Source organism: Acomys minous (genome assembly GCF_964271855.1).
Source record: "Acomys minous genome assembly, chromosome: 16".
In the NCBI taxonomy this organism is placed as follows: Eukaryota; Metazoa; Chordata; class Mammalia; order Rodentia; family Muridae; genus Acomys; species Acomys minous.
In genome coordinates, this window is record NC_140498.1 from 80,292,397 (window position 1) to 80,320,341 (window position 27,945).

At 49.0% G+C, this 27,945-nt stretch overlaps 1 protein-coding gene across 4 annotated transcripts; it reads left to right on the forward strand.

Moving 5' to 3' along the window:
- Positions 1-17: 17 nt before the first annotated feature.
- STX2 (syntaxin 2) lies at positions 18-27,346 on the forward strand. Of its 4 annotated transcripts, XM_084761317.1 has the most exons (12): positions 18-206; positions 11,581-11,658; positions 12,915-12,986; positions 14,833-14,932; positions 16,450-16,524; positions 17,551-17,624; positions 18,828-18,936; positions 20,458-20,531; positions 20,636-20,773; positions 22,884-22,994; positions 24,014-24,138; positions 25,500-27,346. In XM_084761317.1, the coding sequence occupies exons 1-11, from the start codon at positions 177-179 to the stop codon at positions 24,092-24,094; spliced, it is 942 nt and encodes a 313-aa protein (XP_084617443.1). In that variant the 5' UTR covers positions 18-176; the 3' UTR covers positions 24,095-24,138; positions 25,500-27,346. The 4 variants fall into 4 exon arrangements, with proteins under 4 accessions (XP_084617443.1, XP_084617444.1, XP_084617445.1 ...); XM_084761318.1 differs by lacking the exon at positions 24,014-24,138; XM_084761319.1 differs by lacking the exon at positions 12,915-12,986.
- The last annotated feature ends 599 nt before the right edge of the window (positions 27,347-27,945 follow it).

The window sequence follows — 27,945 nt, forward strand, 5'->3', positions numbered from 1 at the left end:
GGTGGGGCAGGCGCAAGCGCAGAGAGCGCGGGCGCGGTTGCCGTGGCAGCGCCTGCCCGAAGGAGGGCGGCGGCGCGGGGCTAGGACCCGGGCGGGCAAAGGCGGCGACGGGGCCACCAGAGAGTGTGCGGCGGGGCAGCTGAGCGGCGGGCGCCCCGCCTTGCTGGCCGGTGGTGATGCGGGACCGGTTGCCTGACCTCACGGCGGTGAGCGGAAACCCGGATAGCGGTCCTGGCCGGCGGGCGAACTGCTGTCGGTCCGGGGCAAAGACCCTAGGAAGAACTCCGGGAAAAGGATGGGGGAGGGACTCACGGAGGGGAGTCCAGGAGCAAGACCCCTAGGAGGAGCCTGAGTAAGAAGGCTGGGAGGGGGACCAAGGAAGGGAACTGCGGGGAGAGGAACACCCGTGGAGGGACTTGGATAGTGTCTCTAGGAGGAGTCTAATAGGATGGTTCCAGGTGTCCCAGGGCCTCCAGAGGCTCCGGGGTCTCTAGGGGTGGCAGGGCGTAGTCTACAGGAAGGGGCTGTAGGGACTCCAAGACTCACGGGATGCGCAGGAGGGACCGGAGCGGTGTTTCTGATCAGGGTCTTAGGGGAAGGGCACTAGGGCTCCTGTGGGTCTTCAAGGGTGTTAGGGTGGAGTTTCGGTAGGATTCCTGGGAGGTCTCCACACGGGTCCCTGGGCAAGGCTGCAAGTGGGTTCTTGGGACAGGGCTCCTGGGTTCCAAGTGTCTCAGGTTGTTGGGATTCCAGGGGTGGGCTATGGAAAAGATTCAGGGTCTGTGCTAGCAGCATCCTAGTGTGCGGGGAGCGCCTCAGGGCACAGGCCCCCTGACAGGGCTGACTGATTTCAGTGGGTGAGAGTGTGGCTTGGTGTTTTAGGCAAGGAGCAAGGGCTAGGCTAGGACCCCCTCCCTGGCTTGGGCTGGTGTTGGTTGCCTGCTTGGAACTCACCATGGTAGTGCCTGCCTGATCTTTTTGCTAGGCTCTTATCACACGCTCTCCAACTGCTTGCCCCACCCTGGAGGGTCCACTTTCCCACTGCTTTTTTTCATGGCCAGATACAGAATGCTGTACTAAGAATCCCTCAACGACACTCCACACAAACTTGGAGCTGAGGGGCTAGGTGCCTGGTGAGGTAAGCACCATCCACAGCTGGCTTAGGTATTTTCCCAATGCACCTGGGACCAGAAATGTGTTTACGCTTTAACACGGGGCTTTAGTCACTAGTGAGTGTTACAGCAAGAGAAAGGCTGAGCTTTTTAAAGGGGATAGATAGATATTTTACAACATATATCCACATTTGCGATGGATGCAGTTACTGTACCTAGCTTGGAGTATGACGTTCGGGACATATATGCAGTGCAGGACCAGTCAAGGTGGCTGGCCATACCCTTTCAGATGCTTGTAATTTCTTTGGGATGAAAACCTTATGATCAGCTAGGCTGTGGTGGCACACACACTTTTAATCCCAGCACTTAAGAGGCAGAGGCAGGTGGATCTCTGTGAGTTCAAGGCCAGCCTGGTCCACAGAGGGAGTTCCAGGACAGCCAGGGCTACACAGGCAAACCCTGTCTTGAAAAACAAAAGCAGAGAAAGAGAGACAGAGAGAACCACAAGACCCCCCTCAGAGGCTACTTGTGGGCATCAAACACAGTCACCCAATGCGATGCAGAATATTGGAAGGCTTTCTTCTCTCCAGCTGGGCCTCAGAGCCACCTGTGTACACTGTTCCCTGACACCCTTCCAGTACCTTGTAACCATTCTGTTCTCTGTTCCCTCGCGTGCAGCTTTTTAACATCTACACATGCAGCATTTGTGTTCCTGTGCTGATGTGCTTTGTGACCTTTCTCCGATCAGGGGGTTCTTTGCTAGAAATCTGGGAAGGAGAGAAATTGCTTCCAGCGCTGGACTGGACTCCTGGCTGGTTTTGTTGACAGCCTGGAGGAGCAGCAGCAGATGGTGCCCTCTAGCGTCACAGCTCTAGGCACTAGGAGTGGGACCCTGAGCAAGTGTGGCTCCCTCAGACCTTGACAGCTGCTGGGGCTGAGGTCTGAGACCCTGGGCCCTAAAGACTGACAGCTCCCTGGAACTGTTCCAATGACTTTTCTTTTCTTTCTTTTACCCCTGGAACTCACTCTGTACGAGTGTCTCTGCCTCCTGAGTGCTGCGATTAAAGGCATGTGCCACCCAGCGTCCCCGCCCTTTTAAATAGTTTAGTTTTATTTAATGTACATTGGTGTCTTTGCTTGCTCCTATGTCTATGTGAGGGTGTTGAAACCTGGAGTTAAAATTATGAGCTGTCATGTGAGTGCTGGGAATTAAACCCTGGTCCTCTGGAAGAGCAGTCAGTGCTCTTAACCACTGAGCCATCATCTCTCCAGTTCCCTTTTCTCTCTCTGGCTCTTAAAGGCTTCTGTGGCTATGCAGCCTCAGCTCCTTCCTGTCACTCCCTAGAACTGTCGAGCTGTTTCCTATGGACACTTGTACAGCCCCTGCTGCTGCTGCTGCTGCTGCTTGTGGCTCCTCCTCCCATGGCTGGTGTGATTCAGTGTGCCGTCAGGCTGTCTGCTGCACTGTCAGAGCTTGCTGCAAGTCTGCCTTTCTCCAAGCTACCAGTCCCCTCCAGCACCACTGGAAGTGGGTGGGGCAAGCCCACTCCAAAGAAGCTTGTATGGGGCAGGGCTAGCAATGCCCACTCACCAGATGAGCACTGAATGAGCTAGACAGCCTGGTTGTATAGATGAGGAAAACGTGTGTACCAATCCTAGACCTCCTTTGCAAATGAAGGTTTGTGTTCTCATCTATCTTAGCGTTGCCTCGTTAGCATCCCTCCTGTTGATTTAGGGGGACCGGTTACAGGGTCATCCAGAGTTCACAGAGGCTTGTGACATCAAACAGTTGAGTGTAGACTGAAAACCCTGGCAGAGGCCGTGCCTTTAGGAGCTGGGGCAGCCAGCCGCTGGCATTGCGTAGGTCACTCAAGGCAGGCAGTGTTCAGCATGGCTGGTGCTCGCTTAGGGCCTTGTCTAGCTGTTTGACCGAGTTAGTCCTTTTGCTTGCTTAAGGTAGTTGGAGCATCAAAGGGAAGACAGTTGCCTCATCCACCAGTGTCTTTGCTTGCTGACAGGAAGCTGACCGTTAGAAAGAAAGCTTACGATAAAAGACTGTAAGAGCCTGTCATTGTCTCTGATGCTGATTTAACAGTACTTTCCCTGTGTGCATCGCTTTTCCAGGGCCCTAGGAGAGGTCCTCCTTGTTTGTCTCAACATTCACTATAATCAGCTTCTAGGTCAGTCTATACAGCTGCACATGAAGTGTTGTAAAAATAACTAAAAATAACTTTTATTCACCTGATTTAACCGTCGTCTCGGAGGCTTACTGCCTCTGTCTGCTAACCTAGGCCTAGTCCTGGAAGCTTCTAGCCTCTGTATAATCTAGGCCTAGAATGTTTTCAGCCTCTGAGACTTACTGCTGGTTAAGCTTACCCTTTCTAGTTCTTTCTGAACTCTGGCTGGCCTGTTCAACCCAGCTGTTCTGGTTCAAACTCCTTTCCAAGCTGACTGATTCAAACTGGCTTCTCTTGGCCTCTGACTGAATTGTTCTGCTTGGCCTCAACTAACTGTGGCAATCTGTTCTAATCTCCTGGCTCCTTCTCATTCTCTGGTTCATTCTGTCTTCACCTGTCTCTGTAAAACTCCCTCGGTAAACTGCCTCTGAATTCTACAACTGAACTTCCACGATTTTTCCTCCACTCACTGCCTCTCAACTCACTCTCAACTGAACTGCCTGAACAGCGCTGACTAGAACTCAGAGATATGCATGCTTCTGTCTCCTGAGTGCTAGGATTAAAGGCATGCACCAGCTAAGCTTTTCTTTACCTGAAACTTGCTCTATAACAGGCTGGCCTTGAACTCAAGAGATCTGCTTGCCTCTGTCTCCTGGATTAAAGGTGTGTCTGTATTCCAGCTGGATCACATGGACCTAGAAGGTCCTTGGATGTGATCTCTTGCCAGAGCAGCCATGATCTGAATTAAAATTCCTCTACAAAAGTGTCAGTCTTTTCAGGGATAAACCACATTAAAAGTGGATTGACTTTTTTATGCATTCCATTGGTATAAAGATGCCTCCACAACAAATGTGGTGGTCACCGTGAAACTGGAGTTTGTGTTGATAGAGTGGGCAAGAGATGAGACTGTCAAGGCCCCCAGAATCAATTAGTTTTCTTCCCTCTTGAAAATACAAGAGTGATGACTACCGGCTTTGCTGGGTTTGCTGTTGCAGAGCAAACATGGTCTCTGTTCTTGGAATGGTTGCAGCCTCTCAGCAGGGTGTGAGGCCCACCACCCAAAGCCTGGGTTTTTGAATATTTCCACTAGCGTGACCCCCTTTTCACTTCAGAAGTTTTTACATGGCCCTGCAAGTATGTAAAATAGTTGTACAAATACAGCATTAACTGATGCTGATAAATCACAGATGTATCTTTAAAGACTTCCATAACTTATCATTTATCAAGGATGACGGCAAATAAGATGGATGTGCTTGTTTTTACGCAAAGAATTAAATCTTGGCTGAATATTTGACACTGTGGGATCCAGAGCACAGCACTGATATTTTGATTTTATAATAGCCAATGCCAAAAAGGTCCCTCCATATAAACAGATGAGTATTACAAAGTGACAGAAGTATGCTGAGGGCATTTCAGAAGTTGTTAGGAATTCTGTCCTGATCCCAAACTGAATTCATCCTTTTTTTTTTTTTTTTTTTTTTTGGAGACAGAGTTTCTCTGTGTAGCCTTGGCTGCCCTAGACTTGCTTTGTAGACAAGGCTAGCCTGGAACTCACAGTGATCCACCTGCCTCTGCCTCCTGAGTGCTGGAGTTAAAGGCGTGCACCACCACTGTCCGGCCTCAAACAACAATTTTTTAAAAAGCATAAACTTTATTTATTTGCACAAGCGCATGCACCAAAGTGCACATGTGGAGGTCAGAGGGCAACTTGTGGGAGTTACTTCTTTCTCTGTGTGAGTCTTGGAGTCAAACTGAGGTGGTCAAGCTCGGCGGCAGGCACACTGACCTGCTGAGCCATCACGCTGGCCCCGGTAGGTCATTATGCCAGGACTTGAGAAATAGGGAGAATATGGGAACGGGGCGGGGGGGGGGCTGGGAGGGATGACTTAATCGCTAAAGTGCTCTCTTTGCAAGTATGAGGATGTGGGTTCAATCCTAAGAGCCCACGTTTGGAAAGGCACCCTGGCATACACTGTAATTCAATCGCTGGGGAGGTGGAGATAGGCAGATCCTTGGGGTTCACTGGCCAGCCAGCCTAGCCTACTTGTGGAGTTCAGGGCAGTGAGAGACCTTGTTTGAAAAAGCAAGGAGGACAGCGCCTGAGAAATGACAGCTGATGTTGTCCCCCGGTCTCCACATACATAGATAGTAGTATGTGTCACACACAACAAATACGTGGCTTGGTTTTATTATAGGATTCTGGACTTAGAAGTGACCTTATCTAGGCCTGTGCCCTGTCATCCCCGTTCAAGGACTGGGCAATTAGAAAGCAGTGTAGTGAAAGCTGCCACCGTGGAGCTCAGGCTCAGCTGTCTTCTCCAGGGCTTGCGGACACAACTGAAGGCTTTGTGGCAGTGTGGCAGTGTGGTCCCACCGAGCCCCATCCTCGGCCCAAGTAAATTGTAGACAAACCTCTAGGTACTTTGCTTTTCTTGTTTGCAAAATGGAGCGCTAACAGTCTTTCTGCTTCAGAGAGACAGGTGTGTACCTGACACAGGAACCTCTGGGACAAGAAGTGAGGAGGCAAGTGCCATGGGCTTACACTGTTGATACATACTAGGTTTTATGTTTTCAGGAAGTTAGGAAAAAACAACTTCCCCCTTACATGCATCTAAATGCTGCTTTTTTTGTCGATAAGATCTAGGGTTTAATTTTGTGGTTAAAATGGCTGAACTGTACCGACCAAAGTGACCCCGAGTTTGAGAGTTCCCAGAAAGATTCCTCATTAGCTATGTATGCATCCACCTGAGAAAAAGGTGCCCGTGCTAATCACCTGTGAAGGACTTAGAAAATAGCTTGTTTGAAAGGCCATGATTTCGTTGTTTGGGAGGTTGAGGCAGGAAGAGCCTGGGTTCCAGGTTAGCTTGGGTGGTGAAGTTAAGACCTCACTTCAAAAGAAAGTTGACTGTGGAAAGCGGTTTGCATTCACAGATTTTGTACAGGCCGACTAGCTGCGCCCAGGGTTACGTCCCACTCGCACCCACTGGCCATTTAACACAGAACCTGGAGCAACTTGCCTGGGATTGCCCAGACTCTATGCCACGAGTGATTCTGTCTCCCGCAGCCAGAATGCACACAGGGATAGAGTGCAAGGTCTGAGCTAGGTGCGGCACTAGAGGCCGACGTGAAGTGGATTGGCTGCATGCCAAGGATTCCCGAGGGTGACGGAGGAAGAGTATGGAGGAACCATGAGCTGCGTTTTAGGATGTTATTAAATCAGAATGGAACAGGTTGCAGCCAAGAGTCTGGATTTTTCCATAGACCAATTATTTCCTGTTTTTGCTCAAGCTATATCTGAACTCTATGGCCCGGAGAGCATCTGCCACGGCCAGACTTCCTCTTGGCTCCTTGGCAGCAGGATGAGCCCGCTTCCTGACAGCTACCCTAGCCTCTGTGGCCGGCCTGCCTTGGTCTCTGCCTCCCTCACACCTTCACCACCAGGAAGTCCCTGTCTGGTTCCCTGGCAATGGTCACCTTATGTCCCAGCGGCCTGTACAAAGGTGCAGTTTGCTTTCTCTCCCTGGCCCAGTGATTCCTCAAGGCACTGCCTGTGCCTTCGAGACTCTGGGCGCATTTACAGGCCATGGCTCATGCTCAGAGAGGATTGTTAGAAATGGGCCACATTACAGCCCCACAGCAGTGTGTGGTACCTGCTGGCAGCCCCTTTTCTCCCTCCCTCCCTCCCTTCCTTATCTTTGACTTGCTATGTATCCCAGGTAGGCTCAGAGTTTACTATGTAGCCCAGTCTGGCCCCAAACTCAGGATTGTCCTACCTCGCAATGCTATACTGGGTAGCTTCAAGTTGTTGTTTTTTGTTTGTTTGTTTTGGTTTTTCAAAACAGAGTTTCTCTGTGTAGCCCTGGCTGTCCTGGACTTGCTCTGTAGGCCAGGCTGCCCCTGCCTCTCAAGTGCTGGGATTAAAGGCACGTGCCACCACAGATGGCTTCAAGTTGTTTTTTATATGAGACAGGGTCTCTCTATGTAGCCTTGACTGTCCTGGAACTTGTTATGTTGACCAGGCTGGCCTTGAACTCACAGATAACCACCTATCTCTGCCTCTGGAGTGCTGGGATTAAAGGCATGTGGCTGCATAGCCTGGCTTGCTGGCTTCAAAGTTGAGACCCTTCTGGCCCAGTTTCCAAAGGCATTTGAGGCTTCAGGTGTGAAATGAGGTGTTAGCGCCTCTGAAAGCTATGGTCAACATTTCTCCTTGCATCTTGTAGATTCTGAGATCCCTGTCTTTGATAATCCATTCTCAAGGGTGCAGAGGCCTTGTGTGTTGTCTTAAGAGAAAATCCCAATTGTTTTATTTTACCAACAAAGACTCAGGAGCCAGATGCTGAAGTGAAAAGCTGCTAGCTCAGAGAGGCCAAGAAAGCACCCAGCTGACCTTCCTACTAAGCTTACATCCCTGATGGAAAAGGCTCAAAGGCTCACTAGCTCAGCTCACAGCCCAGGAGGAAAAAGCCACCCCCTCTCCCCTAAAAAGCCAAAAGCCAAGGAGCTGAAGAGCTAAAGAGCTAAAAGTCCCTTCTACTTCTACACGCTGTCCTAAGTACTCTTCAACTCAAAGTCCCTCCTATTCTTTAATTCCTGTCAGCTGGTTTCTTGCTCTGCCTCTTGACCTAGGGTTAACTTTATTAAATCTGTGTACAGAAAGTTCTTGGATTAAAGGTGTGTGTTAGGATTCAACCACACCAAGCAAAATACAGATTTTTACAGTTCACAATCTCAGGGATCACAATGGAATCAAATATCCTGCAACACTTGTGCCAACCTCTATTTTACCCTCACAGTTATCTTTCTTGGTTGTGACTGTTGCAGAGGAATTTTCATTCAGAACATGGCTGCTCTGGCAAGAGACCACATCCAAAGACCTTCTAGGTTTGTGTGATCCAGCTGGAATACAAACATACCTTTAATCCAGGAGACAGAGGCAAGCAGGCAAGAGTTCAAGGCCAGCCTGTTATAGAGCAAGTTTCAGGTAAAGAAAAGCTTATGTCCAGGTGTGGTGGCACATGCCTTTAATCCCAAACAATGAAGGTAAAGTTAGTTTGTAGAAGGAAGCACCCATGTTTGAAAGTGATGCACTCAGGTTTGAAAAGGTGACAAATCAGAGAAAGATTTGGGGAACAGAGAGGAAAGGGAAGCTACTTAAGGGGCGATGTAGTTTTACCAGCAGAGTTTTACAGAGAGAGGTTGAAGAGAGAACAAGGACCCAGAAGATGAGAGCAGATCGCTGGAGTTAGTTTGAGGCCAAGAAGAGCAATTCAGGGGCAGAGAGAGAAGCCAGATTGACTGAGTCAGCTGGGAGAGGAGTTTGAGCCAGAACACCTGAGTTGATCCAGCCAGCCCAGAGCTCAGAAAGAACAAGAAAGGGGGAACTTACTCAGTAGTAAGTCTCAGAGGCTGAAAACATTCTAGGCCTAGGTTAGCTTGTGCAGAGGCTAGAATCTTCCAGGACTAGGCCTAGGTTAGCAGGCAGAGGCAGTCAGCCTCTGAGATAACTGAAACAGGCGAATAAAAGTTCCTTTCACAGACTATCTCAGTTTAATGATTGCAGCCCACCCCTCTCTAGAGTGAGCCATCCTAACCAGACAAGTCAGTGTCCCTATCCCAAATGTGGCTCCCTTGCTGAGGGCTGTTGGGACAGCCTGCCACACTTCAGCACTGTCCTTCGTTCTAGGAGAGCAGTGTATTGACTGGCAGTGTGACGTGGGGTCTAGGGGAAAGTCACACAGAAGTTACATCCCTGGGCTGGGAAGACAGACTGCAGGTGTGTGGTGGCCCTGAGAAGCCAGTGGGGCTGTGTTAGACTTCAAGAATATATGGATGTTTTCATGTATGTATTCATATGTACACATGGTACCCTCTTAGGTGATGTTCCTTTTTTTATTAATCTGGTCCTGGTTATATGGCATCATCTCCCTGGTGACAAAGGTTCCTCTCATATTCTTGGTCTGTATCTTAGAGTAGCACTCTCAGCCTTAACTAACCAGCCATCTTGTCTATGCAAGTAGCATAAGAGGAGGTTACGTAAGATACTGGAAGAGCGGATTGTGCCTTGGTGAGCATCCTGCGGTGGTATAAGAGGGAGGCAGAATTTGTGGTGCTTTCATGACCCCGTTGACCTCAGACTCACAGGGACCCCAGCTTCTACATCTTCAGTGTTAGGGTTAAAAAAGAAAAAGGGTGCCCCACCACACCAGCTTTGAAGACATTTCTTACCTCTGTAGATTTTTTTCTGAGCCGAGAATTGAAGCAGAATCTAGTCTGCAAGGCTCCCAAGGTAGTAAAAGAGCCCTGCTGTGTGTTGTCAGGCCCGCAGGGTAAAGGCTCCATTTTCCCCAAGCAGTGGAGGTTCCTAAGATGCCTCACCTGCTGGGCTCCAGGAAAGGAGGCTTAGGTAGTGCTGACTCACGGGGCTGCCCTGGGGAGAAACAGCTCAGCAGGCCCCTCCCCTGTGCCTCTTGGAAGGCAGGGCTCAGCAGGGGCATTTAGAGACCCGCTTCTGTGGGGGGCTTAATAGCTGTTGACAAAAGCTGCCTCTGGCTAATTTGGACTTGTTTGTTCTGCTAGTGGCCTTGACCTCCTGGAAGGGTGGCTTCCAGGTAGGTTACTGTAACAAGGCCCCAGGCAGGCCTCAAAGGCAGCAGTGGCTGGGATATTGGTGTGTCATCCAGCATCTTCAGGATCCAAGGCCATGCAGCAGGCTCAGGAAGTGCCTGGTGCTGTGCATCTCTGATCCTGTCTTATGTTTCTGGCAAGTGGCTCCATGCTAGCTGTGTCTGCGATGTCACTTTCTTTTTTCTTTTTTTAAATTTTATTTTTAATTTATTATTAGTTTGGGTTTTTGAGACAGGGTTTCTCTGTGTAACCTTGGCTGTCCTGGGTTTACTTTGTAGACCAGGCTGCCCTGGAACTCACAGAGATCCCCCTGCTTTTGCCTCCCGAGTGCTGGGATTAGAGGCCTGCACCACCATACCTGGTGCGATGTCACCTTTTTCTTCTCCACTGTTACTTGATTGTCTTTCTCAGCTCCTCTTGTCAGAATGTGGTGGTCATTACCCTCGTAGAACATAAGGGTGACATACTCTGGGAGTTTCTATGCACTCTACAAACGTTTCCTGCTGCTGTCAGCAGCTTTGTTTGTTCTTAAATAAGATCTCCTGTTTCCCAGGCTGGCTTTGAACTCACTATGTAGCTGGGTGGTGGTAGCGCACGCCTTTAATCTCAGCTCTGGGGAAGCAGAGGCAGGTGGATCCTTGTGAGTTCGAGGCCAGCCTGGTCTACAGTGTGAGTCCAGGACAACCAAGGCTACACAGAGAAATCCTGTCTTGAAAAACAAAACAAAAAAAAGAACTCACTATGTAGCAGGTTGACCTGGGTCTTCTGGTCATTCTGCCTCTACCTCTCAACGGCAACGGCTGGGATTACAAGGGGCGCACCACCAAACCCTGTAGCATTCATTTTATTTTAGTTTTTTCTATTTTATTTTATTTTGTGTGAGTGTTTTGCCTGCCTGTATGACTGTGAACTACATGCATGCTTGGTACCCAAGGAGGTGGGGAGCCTCCATGTGGATGCTGGGAATCAAACCTGGATCCTTTCCGAGAACAAAACAAGTACTCTTAACTACTGAGCCAATTCTCAGACAAAAATTTTAAAAGAATTTATTTGTTTATGTGTCTTATGTATATGGATGTTTTACCTGCATGTTCATCTGCACACCAGAAGAGGGTATTTCATGGGACTGCAGTTAGAGAAGTTGTGAGCCACCATGTGAGTGCTGGGAATTGAACTCAAGACCTCTGGAAGAGCAGCCAGTGCTCTTAACCACTGAGCCATCTCTCAAGCCCCCACTGCCAGTAGCATTTTATTTTATTTTTAAAAGATTTATTTTATGTATGAGTGTTCCATCTACATATACACCTATATGTTAGAAGAGGGCATCAGATTCCAGTATAGATGGTTGTGAGCTACCATTTGGTTGCTGGGGATTAAACTCAGGACCTTTGGAAGAGCAGACAGTGCTCTTATCCGCAGTGTTAGAGTAGTTGCCTAGCGTGCTCAGAGCCTAAAGTCAAGGCCCAGGATGCATGGGATTCTGGCTTTTGTTTTCTTCTCAGGCTTCCGCACCTTCCCCTGCCCATGCTGCTGTCACACGAAGAGGCTGCAGACTTAGGTGGTCGCCGCCTGTGGAGTGTGGCTGTTCTGCTGCACTTGAGGTGCTAGGGGCCCTGAGTTGCTTTTCGGCCTGTGTAACACTTTGAAAATGTTTTCTGTTCCAGTGTAGGAAAAATGATGATGGAGACACTGCCGTCGTTGTCGTTGAAAAGGACCATTTTATGGATGATTTCTTCCATCAGGTCAGTATTTAATGTAGGCTTTACCTTTGCCTGAAGTTACCTTATTACAGCAGTGTTTGTGGGCACATGTAAAACAGCATACATATGCACCCTGCAACTGCGTTTTGGTTAATGGTGGACCCTCTATCTGACTGAGATCCCATGAGGTCATGCCACTAGTGCCATCGAAGAGGCATCTGTGCTCCGTGTCACTCCCACAGGGAAGTCACCCAGCCACTATGCCCTCATGGTATTCCTATCATGATTGACATATGACTATATTTTTGCTTGCATTGATTTTGGAATTTCCAGATAGTGTCTTACAGTGTGGCCCAGGTTAGCTTTGGACTTGCCATCCTCCTGCCTCAGTCTTCTGAGCATGGGTGTTTTTTAAAGTTGTTTGAAATATGTAAACTCTTGGGAACTTTCAGTGTCATCTCAGTAGTGGTTAATATTGAGACAGCTTTAAGTGACTATTCTTGTAAGCAGCCTGGAGGGGAGGGGTGGATATACACAGGGGAGGGAGACGCTGTGGCGCATGGGACCAGTGTACCTGGGTGGCTGGGTCAGTGTCCTGTTCTTGCTGCTCTCTCTATGACTTGGAACTGCAAGGTCCCAAGTAGTACTCCCTCCCTTGGGAGGCCAACCACACCTCTGGAGTGGGTCTTTAGAAGGTCTCACCGTGAGACTTGTGGCCTCTCAGGAACCCAGGCTCTTTGGTCCCTTGGAAGCAGGAACCCTGGCTTCAGAAGCTCAATGTCTGAGGCCCCTTTGCTGTTGGTGTTGCTCACCAATTGTCTTCGTTTGGGTCTCTATTGTTGTGAAGAGACACCATGACCAAGGCAACTCCTGTAAAGGCAGACATTTAACTGGGGCTGCCTCACAGTTTCAGAGGCTCGGTCTATTATCATCATGGCAAGAAGCAATGGCAGCATGCAGACAGACATGGTGCTCGAGGCCAGAAGAAGGTATTGGGCTTCCTGGAATTGTAGTTATAAATAGTTGTGAGCTGCCATGTGGTTGCTGGGAATTGAACTCAGGTCCTCTGGAAGAGAAACCAGTGTTCTAACTGCTGAGCCATCTTTCCAGTCCTGAGCACCGGCCTTTACTGTCCCATGGTTAACATAACTACATGCCTGAGTAGGTGATGTCTCTGCTTCTCCAGTAGCAGTGGTGAGCCACATGGCCCTGTGCCATCCAGGCCTAGTGGTAGCCCTACTCCGCCCTGCAATAGTGGATTTCTTGTTGGATTTCTCTTTTAATACCTCGATTTCCAGGTTGTCTCTAAGCCTTGGGCCATGATTTCCTGGGTCCCCACCACCCTTCAGGAGGGTCTCGTTTACACTGAGGTATGTGCCTCTTCCCTTTTTTTTTTTTTTTTTTTTTTTTTTAAGGAGACAGTTTCTCTGTGCAGCCTTGGCTGTCCTAGACTCACTTTGTAGACCAGGCTGGCCTCAAACTCATAGTGAACTTCCTGCCTCTGCCTTCCGAGTGCTGGGATTAAAGGCGTGCACCACCACGCCCAGCCTGCCTCTTGACTCTTGCGCCCCAGGAAGGTTCAGAGACAAAGTTGTTCAGAGGAAACTTGGGCACAGGACCATGCTACCTCGATAGACTAGAAAGCCAGTCTTTATAGAACCCGCCTCCTTCTGTATAGTTTCACTGATCTAAAGGTTTAGTCATTACTTTTTTGTTGCTGTGATCTATTGCCATGACCAAGGTGACTAATGGAGGAAAGAGTTTATTGGGGCTTATGGTTCCCGAGGCCCAGGAGTCATGGCAGGGAGGCGTGGCAGGTGGAGCAGCAGGCAGGCTCATGGCTCTCATCTTAAACTGCAAGCACAAATCAGAGAGCTTGCTGCTGGGAATGACGCGAGGCTGTGAAACCCACTGGCTGGCTACCAAACACACCACCAGCTGGGTACCACGTGTTCAAATACGGGAGCCTGTGGAGGACATTCCCATCCAAACCACAAGCAGGAGGGTACTTTTTCATAAAAACATGCAAATGTATGCTTTGCTGTGACAAGTGACTGAAGACTAGAGGCTTTAAGTAGCACGTATTGTCTCCCAGCCCCTTGAGCGCTCTGTCTCCAGGGCTGAGATTAAGCTAAAGCAGTGGTCCTCAGTGTGTGGTCACGACCCCTTTGGCAAACCTCTGTCTCCAAGAATATTTATACCACAATTCAGAACAGTAGCAAAATTACAGTTGTGGGGTAGCAACAAAGATAATATTATGGTTGGGGGTCACCACAACATGAGGAACTGTGTTAGAGGGTCGCAGCATTAGGAAGGCAGAGAACTGCTGATAAATGCTGCAGTGGGATGGGGCCCACTCTTCTTTCCTGACTTGTGGCCTCTCCGTCTTGAAAGCACAGTACCCATCTCTCACCAAAACAACCCCCTTTCTGACATTATTTCTTTGGTCTCTGTTGTGTAGGGACCAGCTAGATCACTCAGGGTCTTAGATAGGGCTTCTGTTGCTGGGAAGAGACACCATGACCACAGCTACTCTTACATTTAATTGGGGCTGGCTTACAGGTTCAGAGGTTTAGCCCGTTGTTGTCATAGCAGGAAGCACGGTGACACACGGGCAGACATGGTGCTGGGAATGTAGCTCAGAGTTCTACATCTGGATTGGCAGGCAACAAGAGAGAGTGACACTGGGCCTGGCTTGAGCATCTGAAACCTCAAAGCCCACCGCAGTGACACATTTCCTCCAACAAGGCCATAGGTCCTAACCCTTTCACATAGTGCCACTCCCTAGGGGCCCTTTTCATTCAAACCACCACAGCCAGGATAATTTCCCAGCTCAAGTTTTATACCTGTGTGTGCCACTGCGCCCAACATGGATTTTAATTTTTATATTTTAAGTGTGTGTGTGTGTGTGTGTGTGTGTATGTGTGTATGTACACACTCACGTGCATGCTACCAGACAATGTGCAAGTGGAAGTCAGGACAAGTTTTAGGAGTTTCCACAATACGGGTTCCAGGTATCAGACTCAGGTTGTTCGTTTTGGTGGCGAGCACCTTTATCCTCTGCACTGTCTTGCTGGTGCCTATTTTTTAAGCACAGTGAGAGAAGAAGACATACCTATTCCTTACGGAGGTCACATCTCCCTCCCCAGGCTCCCTCTGTACGGGGTGGACGGCAGTGGGCAGCCACTTTGTCCTTACATGGTGTCTCTCTCCTAGGTGGAGGAGATTCGCAGCAACATAGCCAGAATTGCTCAGTATGTGGAAGACGTGAAAAAGAACCACAGCATCATCCTTTCTGCCCCAAACCCAGAAGGAAGTAAGTCTGTCGCTGTCTGTCTGTCCTCTGGTTTTCTCTTAGATGGTGCAGTATGGTCATGCAGGTGACCACAAGTAGGCCCCCTTGGCATTCCAGGATGTCTGTCTGTCTGTTTGTTTGTTTGTCTGTTTGTTTGTTTGTTATTTTGAGACAGGGTTTCTCTGTGTAGCCCCAGCTGTCCTGGAACTCATTCTGTAGACCAGGCTGCCCTCGAACGCACAGATCCGCCTGCCTCTGCCTCCCGGGTGCTGGGATTAAAGCTATACACCACCACGGGTGTTCAGAGGCCCCTAAATAGCCCCAGTGTCCAGCTGGGGAAGGCCCAGTATCCACTGCTAGGCAGGATCCAAAGGATATGTGAGTGTGCCCAATAGGACTCTGGCCGTGATGGGCTCAGCCAGGTGGTCTACACTGTGCCCACAGTTGAGGGGTGGTGGTGGTGTTTGGGGACAGTAACAACAGGCGGATTTGGAAAGCGGTGGCTGCTTGCTGGAGCTGGGTTAGTACTGGATGCTGGAAGGAGAGCCTGAGCCTGGAGGCCAGCTGTGTGGCACCTGCTGACAGAGTGGGGAGGGAGGGCCTCAGAGAGCATCTCAAAGCACTTTAAATTCCCCTTTCCCCATGGTTTAGGTATCTGAGAAATCTCTCTAAACCCCCATTGAATGCCTTTGCTTAGAAACTTTCAGTGTTGGCTACCACTTATAGAAAAAACTGGAAACTGAGGCACAGCCTGTGGGGCCTTCCCCAGTGTCTGGTTACCTCTACATGTCTGTTATTTTGGACCAGGTCACTCACCTCTGGCCACTCCACTGCCCGAAAGCTAATCTGCCTGTTTCCTGGCTTCATGTTCTTCCTGGGGAACCTCACAGGAGCTCTGGTTTCTGGCCATACTGGGCTTTGTAGGGCTTCCCTCACATCTGTCAGGCTCTGGTGTGCTTCAGCTCCTTGGGAGTTCTAATGACATCACATCCAATTGCAAGAAAGACCCTGGGTGGGGTCCCTTAGAGCCCCCTTAGTTGCTGTGGGACTGCCCTTGTCAGTTAGCTGCAGTAAGGTGACCTTTCACCCTGAGGATATCTGGAGCACCAGAGTTGCCTCTGACGGTCTAGAGCCAGGTCTGCTGCAGAGTGGCGTGCATGCTGTGCCCAATGGAGCAACAAGGCCTCAGAAGATGGCAACAACAGAAAGGACCTCTGGTGCCAGGGCAGGCTTCTTCCCAACTGTGGTCGTATGCACCCCTTGTCCCGGTGAAGGTCAGCATTAGAGTCAGTCAGGTGTTTATTCCCTGCTTGGGGTGAGCTTACAGTTCTGGCTCCCCACCAGCTGTGTCTGATGGCACAGTTCAGGGTCTACCAGGAGCTGGCCTGGGCGTGGCAGTGGTGACGGGGAAGGGGGGGGAAGCACACTTGGGGAGACGCTGGGGAAAGCAGGCTGGGCGCTTCTGTACTTGGCCTGCATGCATAGATGTTCAAGCGTCTAATGTTGTAGCTCATGTGCTTTACTTTAACCTTTGAAAGAAATAAAAGACGAGCTGGAAGACCTGAACAAAGAGATCAAGAAAACCGCCAACAGGATTCGAGGCCGGCTGAAGTGTGAGTCTGCCTTTTGGCTACTGGTGTGCTGTGGACGTTGGTGCCTTTTCCCTCAGGGTTTTATTATTCTTATATTTCCCAAAATGAAAATCAAGACTACTTCTTCTAAGTAGGTTGGATATCTGTATTTCGTACTATGAAGGGAGAATAGCCCTTATAGTGTCTCACAGAGATCTCAAATGGGTCGCTTAGCTAGAATATACTTTCCGTCTGCTGGCGGCTCAGCAGAGACCATGTCTTCAGCATGACACCTGGCATGGGGGAGGGTTGTGGCTTTTTGCGCAGTGTTTAAGTAGAAGTTGCCTTCCTTGATCTGTGAGGAAGACACATTTAAATCAGAGACACATCAGAAGGAAGGAACTTCATCTCTGCATGTCATACCCTCTTCTCAGGAGAAGCGGCTTCATGATGGCAGACACGTTGCCTAGGTGCTAGTGCACTGCCCACTGGTCTCAAGGCACACCCCAGAGAGTGGACACCTCACAAACAGTGTTGTTCCCAAGAGCACAACTACTTTATGTCTAATTCAGACTCGTGACTAGATGTTTAAAAACACATGGCACCCCTCCCAGATATGCACACCAAATACTTACAAACAGAAATGCACACACACGAAATCAACCAGAGCAACACAGAACAACACAGAGTCAAACATGTGGATACGCAGACACATACATACAAACACAAGCAGACAAATGCATGAATACAAACACACAAGACTCATACAAAAATCACATACCTGTGCCTGTTTGTGCATGACTTTGTGTGTGTGTGTGTGTGTGTGTGTGTGTGTGTGTATTTTTCTGTATGCACGTGTTAGTGCTCTTGGTGTGTATGCATACATAAAGCATGACTGGCATGTCCGTCTACATGGCCATCATTGTTCACACATGTGTGCTCAGTGTCAAGAGCATCTCTCTTGGTGTCTAGGACATTACCAGAGGTCACCTATTTAGTTTTAGGGGAAGTTGAGGCCGTCCCTGAGACAGCTGTCACACCTGGCGACTCTCTCCTGCTTCCTTCCAGCTATTGAGCAGAGTTGCGATCAGGATGAGAGCGGGAACCGGACGTCCGTGGATCTGCGGATACGAAGGACCCAGGTCAGCCCTCCAGCCTCAGTTAGACTGAAGCAATGTGGAAGAATCTTACTTTGTCCAAATTTAAAGCAATTCATTCACTCATTCATTCATTCATTCATTCACTCACTCATTGTGCTGGGAATCAGAGCTGCTTACCTTGACATGCTCAGCAAGAGCTTTGTCACTGAGCCACCTGAAACCTCTTTTTTCATCCTTACGGTCATGGTTGCTCTCACTGGCTGCATCTCTTCCCTGTGAAGAGATGCCTTAGTTACCCACATGGTCTGTGCCACAGAGCAGATGACCAGCCAAACTGGCTGCATGTCAGGGGTTTGGTTTTTAATCATTGGTTCTCAACCTTCCTAACGCTGCGACCCTTTAATACAGTTCCTCATGTTGTGGTGACCCCCCCAACCCTAAAATTATTCTCAATCCTATTTCATAACTGTAATATTGTTAGTTATGAATTTTAATATAAATATATGATATTCAGGGTATTTGATATTCAACCCCAAAGTTGTTGTGACCTACAGGTTGAGAAATTGGTCTTAACTGTTCAAGGTTTATGAGTGAGACCTGGCAAGTTCAACCCTGTTTGACCAAGCCAGCCAGCTCAAGCCAGTCCATGAACCTCCCAACTGGATTCAACCTCCAATGATGCCCACTAACCAGAGGTCAATTAAGTGCCCTAGGCCCGAGCTTATTTGTTATTGTTGGTGATGGTTGGTTGTTTTGATTTTTGAGATGGGGGTCTCACTATGTAACCCTGGCTGGCCTGCAGCTTGCTATGTAGACCAGGCTGAGCTTGAACTCACAGAGATCCACCTACCTCTACCTCCTGAGTATTGGAATTGAAGGCGCGCACCACCATGCCTGGTGGCCCAGGTCATGCAGCTCCCATTGCTGCTTTTGCTTCTATTTTTTTTCTGGAACAGAGTAATGGTCTATGAGCTTTTTAAAAAATATATTTATTTATTTACTATGTATACAGTGTTCTGTCTGCTTGTACTCCTGTATACCGGAAAAGGCCACCAGATCTCATCATAAATGGTTGTGAGCCACCATGTGGTTGATGAGAATTGAACTTAAGACCTTTGGAAGAGCAGCCAATGTAACCTCTGAGCCATCCTTCCAGCCCAGTCTGAGCTTCTTAGTCATAAGTTTTGCCTCCTTCAAAGGAAAGAATGGCTGTCATCCAGTAACACAGTGCTTTTCATGCTCTAGCACTCGGTGCTGTCACGGAAGTTTGTGGACGTCATGACAGAATACAACGAAGCACAGATCCTGTTTCGGGAGCGCAGCAAAGGCCGCATCCAGCGCCAGCTAGAGATCAGTGAGTAGGAGTGTATGGGAGACACACTTCACAGAACTTTTCCATCAGATGAGTGGACCCACTTCTTTTTTTAAAAAGATTTATTTATTTTTATGTGTACAGTGCTCTGTATATATACCTGCAGGCCAGAAGAGGGCACCAGATCTCATTATAGATGGGTGTGAGCCATTATGTAGTTGCTGGGAGTTGAACACAGGACTTTTGGAAGAACAGCCAGTGCTATTAACCTCTGAGCCATCTCTCTAGCTCCGGACCCACTTCTTAACTGCACCATATACTGAAAAACTTTTTCCAATACCTGTGCCTAGAGTCAGCCAGATGTGTTATGTGCTGTAGGCTTCACAGTTCTGAATGAGGGGCTCTAAGTGACTCGTACCTGCTGGTGCTTTTATTTCAGTCACATCTGGAAAGCTTGCAGTTCTGATTTCTGATTGCAATTTACATTTCTGTGTACAGCCCCTCCTACCTGGCTGGGAGATGACCTCCCATGTGTTCACTCATCCAGTTGTCACATGTCACCTTCAGCTTAACTCCCTCTGGCCAGAAGCTGGTGGCGCAGCTGCTCCTTTGTAACACCAGGGCGGATTTGTGATGCATTGCAGCCACATTTCTGCTACATTAACCTGCCCAGGAAAGTATCTTAGAAAGGGTAGGGAAGCCGGGCATGGTGGTGCACCCCTTTAATCCCAGCACTCGGGAGGCAGAGGTAGGCGGATCACTGTGAGTTTGAGGCTAGCCTGGTCTAAAAAGTGAATTCAGGACAGCCAAGGCTACACAGAGAAACCCGGTCTTAAAAAAAAGAAAAAAGAAAAAAAGAAAAGAAAAGAAAAAAAGAAAGGGCAGGGAAACAGTATAGATAATGTTAATGGCTCGATTAAGTCTTAGTGAGGCCCTGTCTTAGGGTTTTATTGCTGTGAAGAGAAGCCATGACCACAGAAACTCTTATAAAGGAAAACATATAATTGGGCTGTCTGCTTGTTTGTTTGTTTGTTTTGTTTTGTTTTTAGAGACAGGATTTCTCTGTGTAGCCTTGGCTGTCCTGGACTCGCTTTGTAGATCAGGTTGGCCTGGAACTCACAGAGATTCACCTGCCTCCTCCTCCTCCTCCTCCAGAGTGCTAGGACTAAAGGCGTGCACCACCGTGTAATTGGGCTGTCTTATACTTCAGAGTTTATGTTCATTGTTGTCACAGGAGGAAGCATGGTGGCACACAGACAGACAGACAGACAGACATAGTGCTGGAGAGGTAGCTGAGAGTTCTATATCTGGATCTACAGGCTGCAGGAAGAGAGAGTGACACTGGGTCTGGTTTGAGCACCCGAGACCTCAAAGTCTGCCCCCAGTGACACACTTCCTCCACCAAGGCCACACCTACTCCAACAAGGCCACACTTCCTAATAGTCATACTCCCTTTGGGCGTATGGGGGCCATTTTCATTCAAACCATCCACATGCCCTTAGTTGACCAGCCCTGGCTGTTGAGCGATGCTGCATCCTCAGTGCAGTTCCTGTTATCCCTTAGCTGGGAGGACCACCACTGATGACGAGCTGGAGGAGATGCTGGAGAGCGGGAAGCCTTCCATCTTCATCTCAGATGTGAGTGCCACGGCTGTGAATGCACACACTTCCCTAGCTGGGCATTTTTGCCTTTAACATGCTGGCCAGTCCGGTCAGTAACACTTTTCCTTTTCCTTTCAAAGATTATATCAGATTCACAAATTACTAAGCAAGCCCTCAACGAGATCGAGTCACGCCACAAAGACATCATGAAGCTAGAGACCAGCATCCGAGAGCTGCACGAGATGTTCATGGATATGGCCATGTTTGTGGAGACTCAGGTAATGAGGCGTCTTCCACACAGGCCGGTTGTGGAGAGGCTTGTACTCAGCCTGCTCTGGCGAAGAAAGCCATGACTAGGTACCCAACCTCGAAGTCCAGGAGTTGTCTGCTGGGTGAATGCTGAACTCAAACCCAGGCTTACACTTCCTCATAGGACACTGGTTAATGCAGGAGCCACAGCATGCTCACAGGCAGCTACTTAGGTAGACAGCCATCATCAGGAATTTGTTCATGGAGAACAATGAAGTCTTCAAACATCTATGGTGGATTTTAGTTAAAATAAGAGGATTGGGCTGGAGAGATGGCTCAGTGGTTAAGAGCGCCATCTGCTCTTCCAAAGGTCCTGAGTTCAATTCCCAGCAACCACATGGTGGCTCATAACCATCTGTAATATGATATGGCGCCCTCTTCTGGCGTGCAGGAGGCTTGCAAGCAGAGCACTGTATACATAATAATAAATTTAAAAATTTATTAAAAAAATAAATAAAATAAGAGTATATAAAGAAGCAACCTTACTTTAGCCATGGATACAAATAAGTGTAAATATATGTGAGCACACATCATGTGACTTCTTCTACATAGAACAGTGCTCCCAGAGGAAGGAGGTCCAGCCAAGGACCCTGAAAAACAGCAGAACTGGGGGTGGGTATTGGTCTTCCTCTCTTGGGGCCATTTTCCTCAGGAGTGACTGAGGAAGGCACAGTGCCTAAAAGCTAATCTCGAGGGTAAGTCAGTGAGGCTGACCTGAGCCCCTGCTCACTCTGTGGTGTTCCCTCCTGCCCTGCAGCTCAGGCAGGGAGGACCAGAGTGTGCGTGCAGGTACAAAGACATGAGGTTATATATGTGTACTGATCAGTTGCAGTGGGAACCTGCAGAGTCTGAGCTGGTCTTCCCAGGGTTTTCAAATCCCTCAGGAGAGTCTGGGGCAGGATAGAGTGCCGCTGGCTTCCAGTGAGACAAGCTTTGGTTCCCGCCCCGAGGCAGCTGTCAGTGTGCTTTGCGTATAGCTAGTGAGGTTCTGTGGTGACCTGGATACATAAAAGGGTTTAGAACGCCCATCCCCACGTGCCCTGCCAGCCTTGTGAAGAATGGTGTTTATTTTGGTGACCTTTACCATTAAAATGTGAAGATCTCAAGTACCGTACACCTGTGGGCGATACTAACAGTTCAGTGGAGCCATAGATAGGCACTGATGTGTTGGAATTATGTACCTGTGGCCACGGTGGGCACTGCTGCTCAGGAGTGGACATGTGTGTTACTCTTCGATCTGGGATGGGCCAGTTGCCACTTGGTCTAAGAACTGAGCAGTGGGATATCTGGTGACTTTCCATAAGGGTTCAGATGGAAAGTATTTGTGTGATCAGAGTGGTAGATTGATTTTGAATCACAGAACTTTGTAACAGCTCAGGCTTTATCATGCCATATCTAGAGTGTAGTGTGGAGCATCATGAGACAAGCCCCCATTCATGGCCTCACTTCCCTTTTAGACGTCTGTCATTGTGTTACACTGGTAATTGAGAATCAGGACTTGCTAATGCATTTGTCTGTGAATGATAAGTTACCTGTCCATCCTTCTCCAATGCTTTGCTATTGGCTGCCACAGACTCTGTCTCCTCCCGGACAGGACCCAGGTAACGTGCCCCTCCCCCAGCACGCTGTGGCATCTGTTTCATTTTCATCTCTGATCATCAGTTCATTGTCATCCCAAGGCTGTACTTAGTTTGCTGATATTGTAAAGATAAATAGTGGTGAAAAGACATCATCCTTTGCGTGTGGAATGTTTTACACAGTAGTAAAACATGAGACTACCTGAGCTTGCGGCCCTCCCTTCACCACGTATCCATGAAGAGCTTACATGGCAGGTCACATCTCATCTGTGGATGGTCACCACTCACCTGTCACTGTTGCTACCACCCCTTTCGGCTGCTTCTAAAACATGAATTAAATGGGATTGCTTTTGCTGGCACATCTGCACCAGCCGCGCCCTCCCGTGCAGCTGTGAGGGATCCTGTCTCCATCTCTCCCTCTCATGCCGGCCTTCCATGAGAGCTGTCCCGGGAGACAGGACAGAGTCATTGGAAGTTTGCTGAGTTGGAAACTTGTTTTCAGGGTGAAATGGTCAACAACATCGAGAGAAACGTGATGAATGCTGCAGACTACGTCGAACACGCTAAGGAGGAAACCAAGAAGGCCATCAAGTACCAGAGCAAAGCCAGGCGGGTGAGTTCTCCACTGAGGACCAAGCCTGGGGTGGCTTCTCTTGTCTTGGCTTCTAGCTGTGGAAGGAACAAAATGCCTTAAATACATGTTTTGTTTTTAAATGGAAATAATTCTTTTCACTTAAGTTTCCTAAGTTGATTAGCTTATTTGTATACCAGTCATTTAGTGTTGTAATTAAAACCCTTCAGAACCTCAGCTCAAGATGAGCTTGCCTTTTTTGAGCCCTATTCCCTCTGACGGACATCATCTGGAGGGAGGAACAAGTTGATAGGATTTGGGTTTTGCCTCAGAATGAATTGAATGTGAGAGCTATTTGCTCAATTAGGGAGCTGGCTGGCTGAGGCTGTAGGTGGGCCTGGTGTCTTGTGTCAGGGCCCCTTGGAGCCCTGGGAGGCAGTCTCTGTTTCCTTAGGCATCTGCCTTATACCCAGACTGTTTCAAGGCAATTGTGGAGCAATGGATGTTCCTAATGCAGAGCACTGGATGTACTCTGCTAACTTGAGTATCTCCCATAGCATCCCTGAAGCTTGAGGGAGTTCAGGTTCCATGCTGGCTGCCTGCAGAGGGACGAGTTGTTAACCCCTTTGTCTAAATCTTCAGATGTAGACACATGACATAAGCATGCAAGCTCTTCCAGGACAGCTGAGGGCATGCGGAGGGCATCACAACCTGCTGCAGGTGGGAGGCAGAAGCGAGCTGGGTTTCCTGTCAGAGCTCTGACTTCCAGGGCTCCTGAGAGAATGCCCTGTGTTTCAGTCCAGCAAAAACCAGTATGAACCTGTCATGTGCCCAGGTAAAAGCTAGTGTTACCAGGTTACATAGCAGGCCTACTCTTAAGAAAACTGACCTCGTAGATGGAGATGCTCAGGAAGTTAACAACTGCTCTAGGCTTCAGAAGAGAGCCTGTAACTTAGAGTTCAAATCGAGTTCTGGCAATTGCTTTACTCCCAGTGAAGGCTGCCCTTGACCGTGGCAGTGTACAATCAGCGTGGTGTAATCAGCCTGCTTTTCTTTGACAGAAAAAGTGGATAATTGCTGCTGTGGCGGTGGCTGTCATTGCTGTCCTGGCTCTAATCATTGGCTTGTCGGTTGGCAAATGATTGCGTAGATGGCGCTGGGTGCTTGCCTCTCCCTCAGGGTGGCAGTAAGTGACTGATCAACTAATTTACTTATTAACCTTTTCAACCAGCCAGCAGTGTTGTTTGCCCAGCGTTAATATGCTTAAAAGTCACAGGGGCTTGTACCCCGAGCGCTTTGCTTCAGGTCTCAGTGGTCTCTGTTTACTGAGGTGACACAGGCTGAGAGGCCACTCAGCTCTGCACAAGATGGCCATTGCCCCACAGAGCCGGTCCTCAGGGAAATGCAAGTGTTGCCATTTCTTTCTTACATCAAAACTTTCAGAAAAATGGCTGTAAAATAGTCTTTTAACTGCTCCGCTCACAGTGGATTGAGAGAACGGCGCTTAAGCTATGGGCAACCACAACAGAGTAAACCCTTCTCAGGCCCCTGCCTGGCAGTATCTGTCTTGTCATCGGATGACAAGCCCCTACTAAAATGAAAACCCTGACATGTAGTTAGCCCCCTGCTAACTCGTGCAGGACCATGAGGGTCCTACGGTCAGTCTGGAAAGTTCTGTGTTGTGGCTCATGGTCGTCTGTCCCCTAGTTCTGCCGATGTACTTCCACACTGGGCCATCCTTGTGAACATGGCCAGTCAGTGGTGTTTCTTAACGATAATTTCCCCCTACGGCAGAAAGGAGGGTCTCGCAGGCTGCAGTCCTTCCTGCCTTTCCACCCACGAGGCTTCTCTCACGGTCCGAGTTCTTGTCCAGCATGGCTGCCAGCAGCAGCCACTCTCTGTGGTCATTGCAGGCTGTGGAGTTACACAGAGCATTTGTCCTGGGACAAGAAGGACTTGCAGCCCCATGTCTGCTGGACAGGAGGTTACCCACCTTTCCTGGTGCTGCCCTCTTAGTCTTCTGAAAAAGATGGCAGATTGATTTTGTCTACTAAAAAAAATGGTATTTTTCAACATTTTCATCAGTCTTTGTAAAACCATGCATTTTCCCCCCTTAGCACAACAAGGTCAGTTGAACATGGTCACAAAGTCCCTGTGGTGGCTCTCAGCATGATCAGAGAAGCATGTGCTTTTTGTGGTGCCCATGAACTGCTCTTGCTAGGACCTGGGAGAGCAGGTGTGAGTCTCTACCTTGGGCCAGCTGGCCATTTGCTGTAGTGCCTGCGTATAACACTCATACATACTTACACACACACACACACACACACACACACACACACACACACTCATTCACTCATTCCTTCCTTACTTCATTCATGAAACTAGACCAGACAGCTGGGCCCCATCTAGAAAGGTGGTTTTGTGTTCCCTCCTCCCTCACCTGGAGTGCATTTCCTAACGGTGGACAAACGCCTCAGACAGCAGGGCATCATGGGGACAGTGCTTGCTTTCTCTCTGCACTGCAGACTCCTGTCTCTTTTCTTGCAGAAGGTGATGTTCGTCCTCATTTGTGTAGTCACTTTGCTTGTGATCCTTGGAATTATCCTAGCAACGGCATTGTCATAGCAACCGCACCCCAAGAGCTCTTTGTCCTCAGAGACTCGGACCCCACGTGCAGCAGAGTCAGTGTCCTGTCCTTCCACTTGTGAAGCTCCAACCCTGGGGCAAGTGCTGGCGCTGATGTTCTTACTGGTGATGAAGAATAAAGCACCACAGAGGCTTCAATACCATGAGACCCCATGAGCTGAGTGGATGCAACATGCCAGCCCAGATAGCCTCGGTCTCGCTGAAGGACACCACCAAGATTTCACAATGGTGGCCTTCTCTTGGTAGCTTTGAAATAGGAATGATCGGGGGAAGGGGGAAATCTAACTTTAAAAAAGATGTCAGTGTTAAAAATGTGTGTGCAGTTTAATTAGGGTGTGCTCTGTGCTCTCAGCAGACAATGCGAATGAAGAGACTGCGTCCTGGGCCCAGTTGCTCTTCATGGCTTGCTTGCAGAATCATCACAGCACTGTTTTGTAAGGTATCTGTAATTTTAAATATCTATAAGTTAAATCCCTTAATATATTAACATCGAAACCCCCCCTTTTCTAAGCTAGACACTGCCTTGTGAAGGACAATGGGCCAGCCCTCGGCAGCCTTGTAACAGTTTGCTACTGTCACTGAAAACATGGCCTTACAGCCCCCCAGGGCCCTTGTTCAGTGCCTTTAGTGACTCTGACCTCGGATCGTAAGGGTCTAAAAAGTCTTGTCAATAGCCTGTTTCTACCTGCTTCATCATGGATGAGGTGACAAGTGGTCACGTGCCGCGCTCATGTTGCGCTCCTCCTTGTCCACTCGTGACAGTGGAGTCTCAAGGCGAGGTGACAATGGAACCAAGACATGGTGCACACCAAAGTCAAGGGAATGGTTCCAGGCACAAAGCCGTTCTTGGACAGCATCTGAGGGCCCAGATTCTCAGCTGAACACCCTCTAATGCCCAGAGTTCCTAGGATGCTGTGACATAAGGTATAAAGATGTGGGCTGTTGGACACCTGTGAATAGGTGGCCCAGTGACTGCTTATCTGTTGAGACCAAGTATGAGAAGGACACCAAGCCTAGTGAACTCTGCCAACTGCTGACTGTGGGTGTGACTGCTCACCCTATCCCAGCCTCATGTGGTCAGGTCTGATGTAGCTGTGCTGAGTCCGCACACTAAGTGTGAGAGATGCTGAACGACCTAGAAATCATCATCCTTAGAGTGGATCAACCTCACACACCCCAAGCCTGACACGCATGTGCTGAGAGCTACTGCAGGAGGCGGGGCTGTGTGTCCTGGTGCAGAGCTGGCCTGCAGCAGAGACTCTCCCTCTTGGATGCTCCCACTTCCCGCCTGGATGCTTACACTTCCTGTCTGGACACTCACACTTCCTGTCTGGAAGCTCCCTGAAAGCTCTGAAGATGAAGCTGTGCTTGTGCAGCCCCCCGTCCTCTCTGCTTCAGTGCCATCTGATTTAGCTGCAGAAGACCCGCATACCACCAAGGAGGTTGCCATCACTCACAGCCAGGTTCCTTCAAGGTCAGCCTGAGTCCTTGGCCTGCAGTGTACTCCTCGTTATATGCTCGGGTGGCCTCTTGACCAGGCCAATGGCTGAATCTGGTTTTCTAGCAAAGCAGGGGTGTGTGGGCAAGTGAGTCAGCACTAAGGATGTGTTTCTATGCTGACTTCATAGTTTACTTAAAAATAACATTGACAGATCCTCTTGTTACTTTTTCCAACAATCTCTCCAAACATTTTGTGTTTACATTAAAATGATCCCAGAGAAGCAAACAAGAATATGTTTTCTGCCTCATCATTATAGAAGGACTTCTGGGGAGGTTGCCATTGTATAAGACCCCATGTGTGATACTTTCTGAGGAAACATGAGCACTTGTAAGTAAGTCTAGACACACCTTCCATGAAGCTATGTCCCAGACAGGACATGGCCGTCATGTCCGGTGCAGAGCAGCTGAGCCGATCATAGGAGACCTTTAAAGGTACATTAGTGGGGGCACAGGCTGCCTGGGGCTCAGCACTCTGGCAGTGTAACTGCCTGTAAATTGCCTGGAGACTGGTCCATGGAGCAGCTTTTCCTGAGTCTTCATGCAGCAGGCTGCCCAGGAGCAGCACACATGTTATAAGTGACCACAGTAAATCCACTGGTTCACCAACTGAGACTGGATGGAACCTTTTCTTGGATCTCTTGGTACCTGCCCTTTCCCCCTCCCCTCTCCCCCACCTGAGGTCAAAAGACATTTTTTATGGCTTCCCAGGACTCACCATGACTGGAGGGAATGTGAGGACATGGGAGAGGGGCCAGGAACCTGGCATCCTGTGGATGCCTCAGCCCAGTCATGGGTGAAGACCTGCATGGGACCAGGGGCCAGATATGGACGCAGTGAAGTGCAGGGC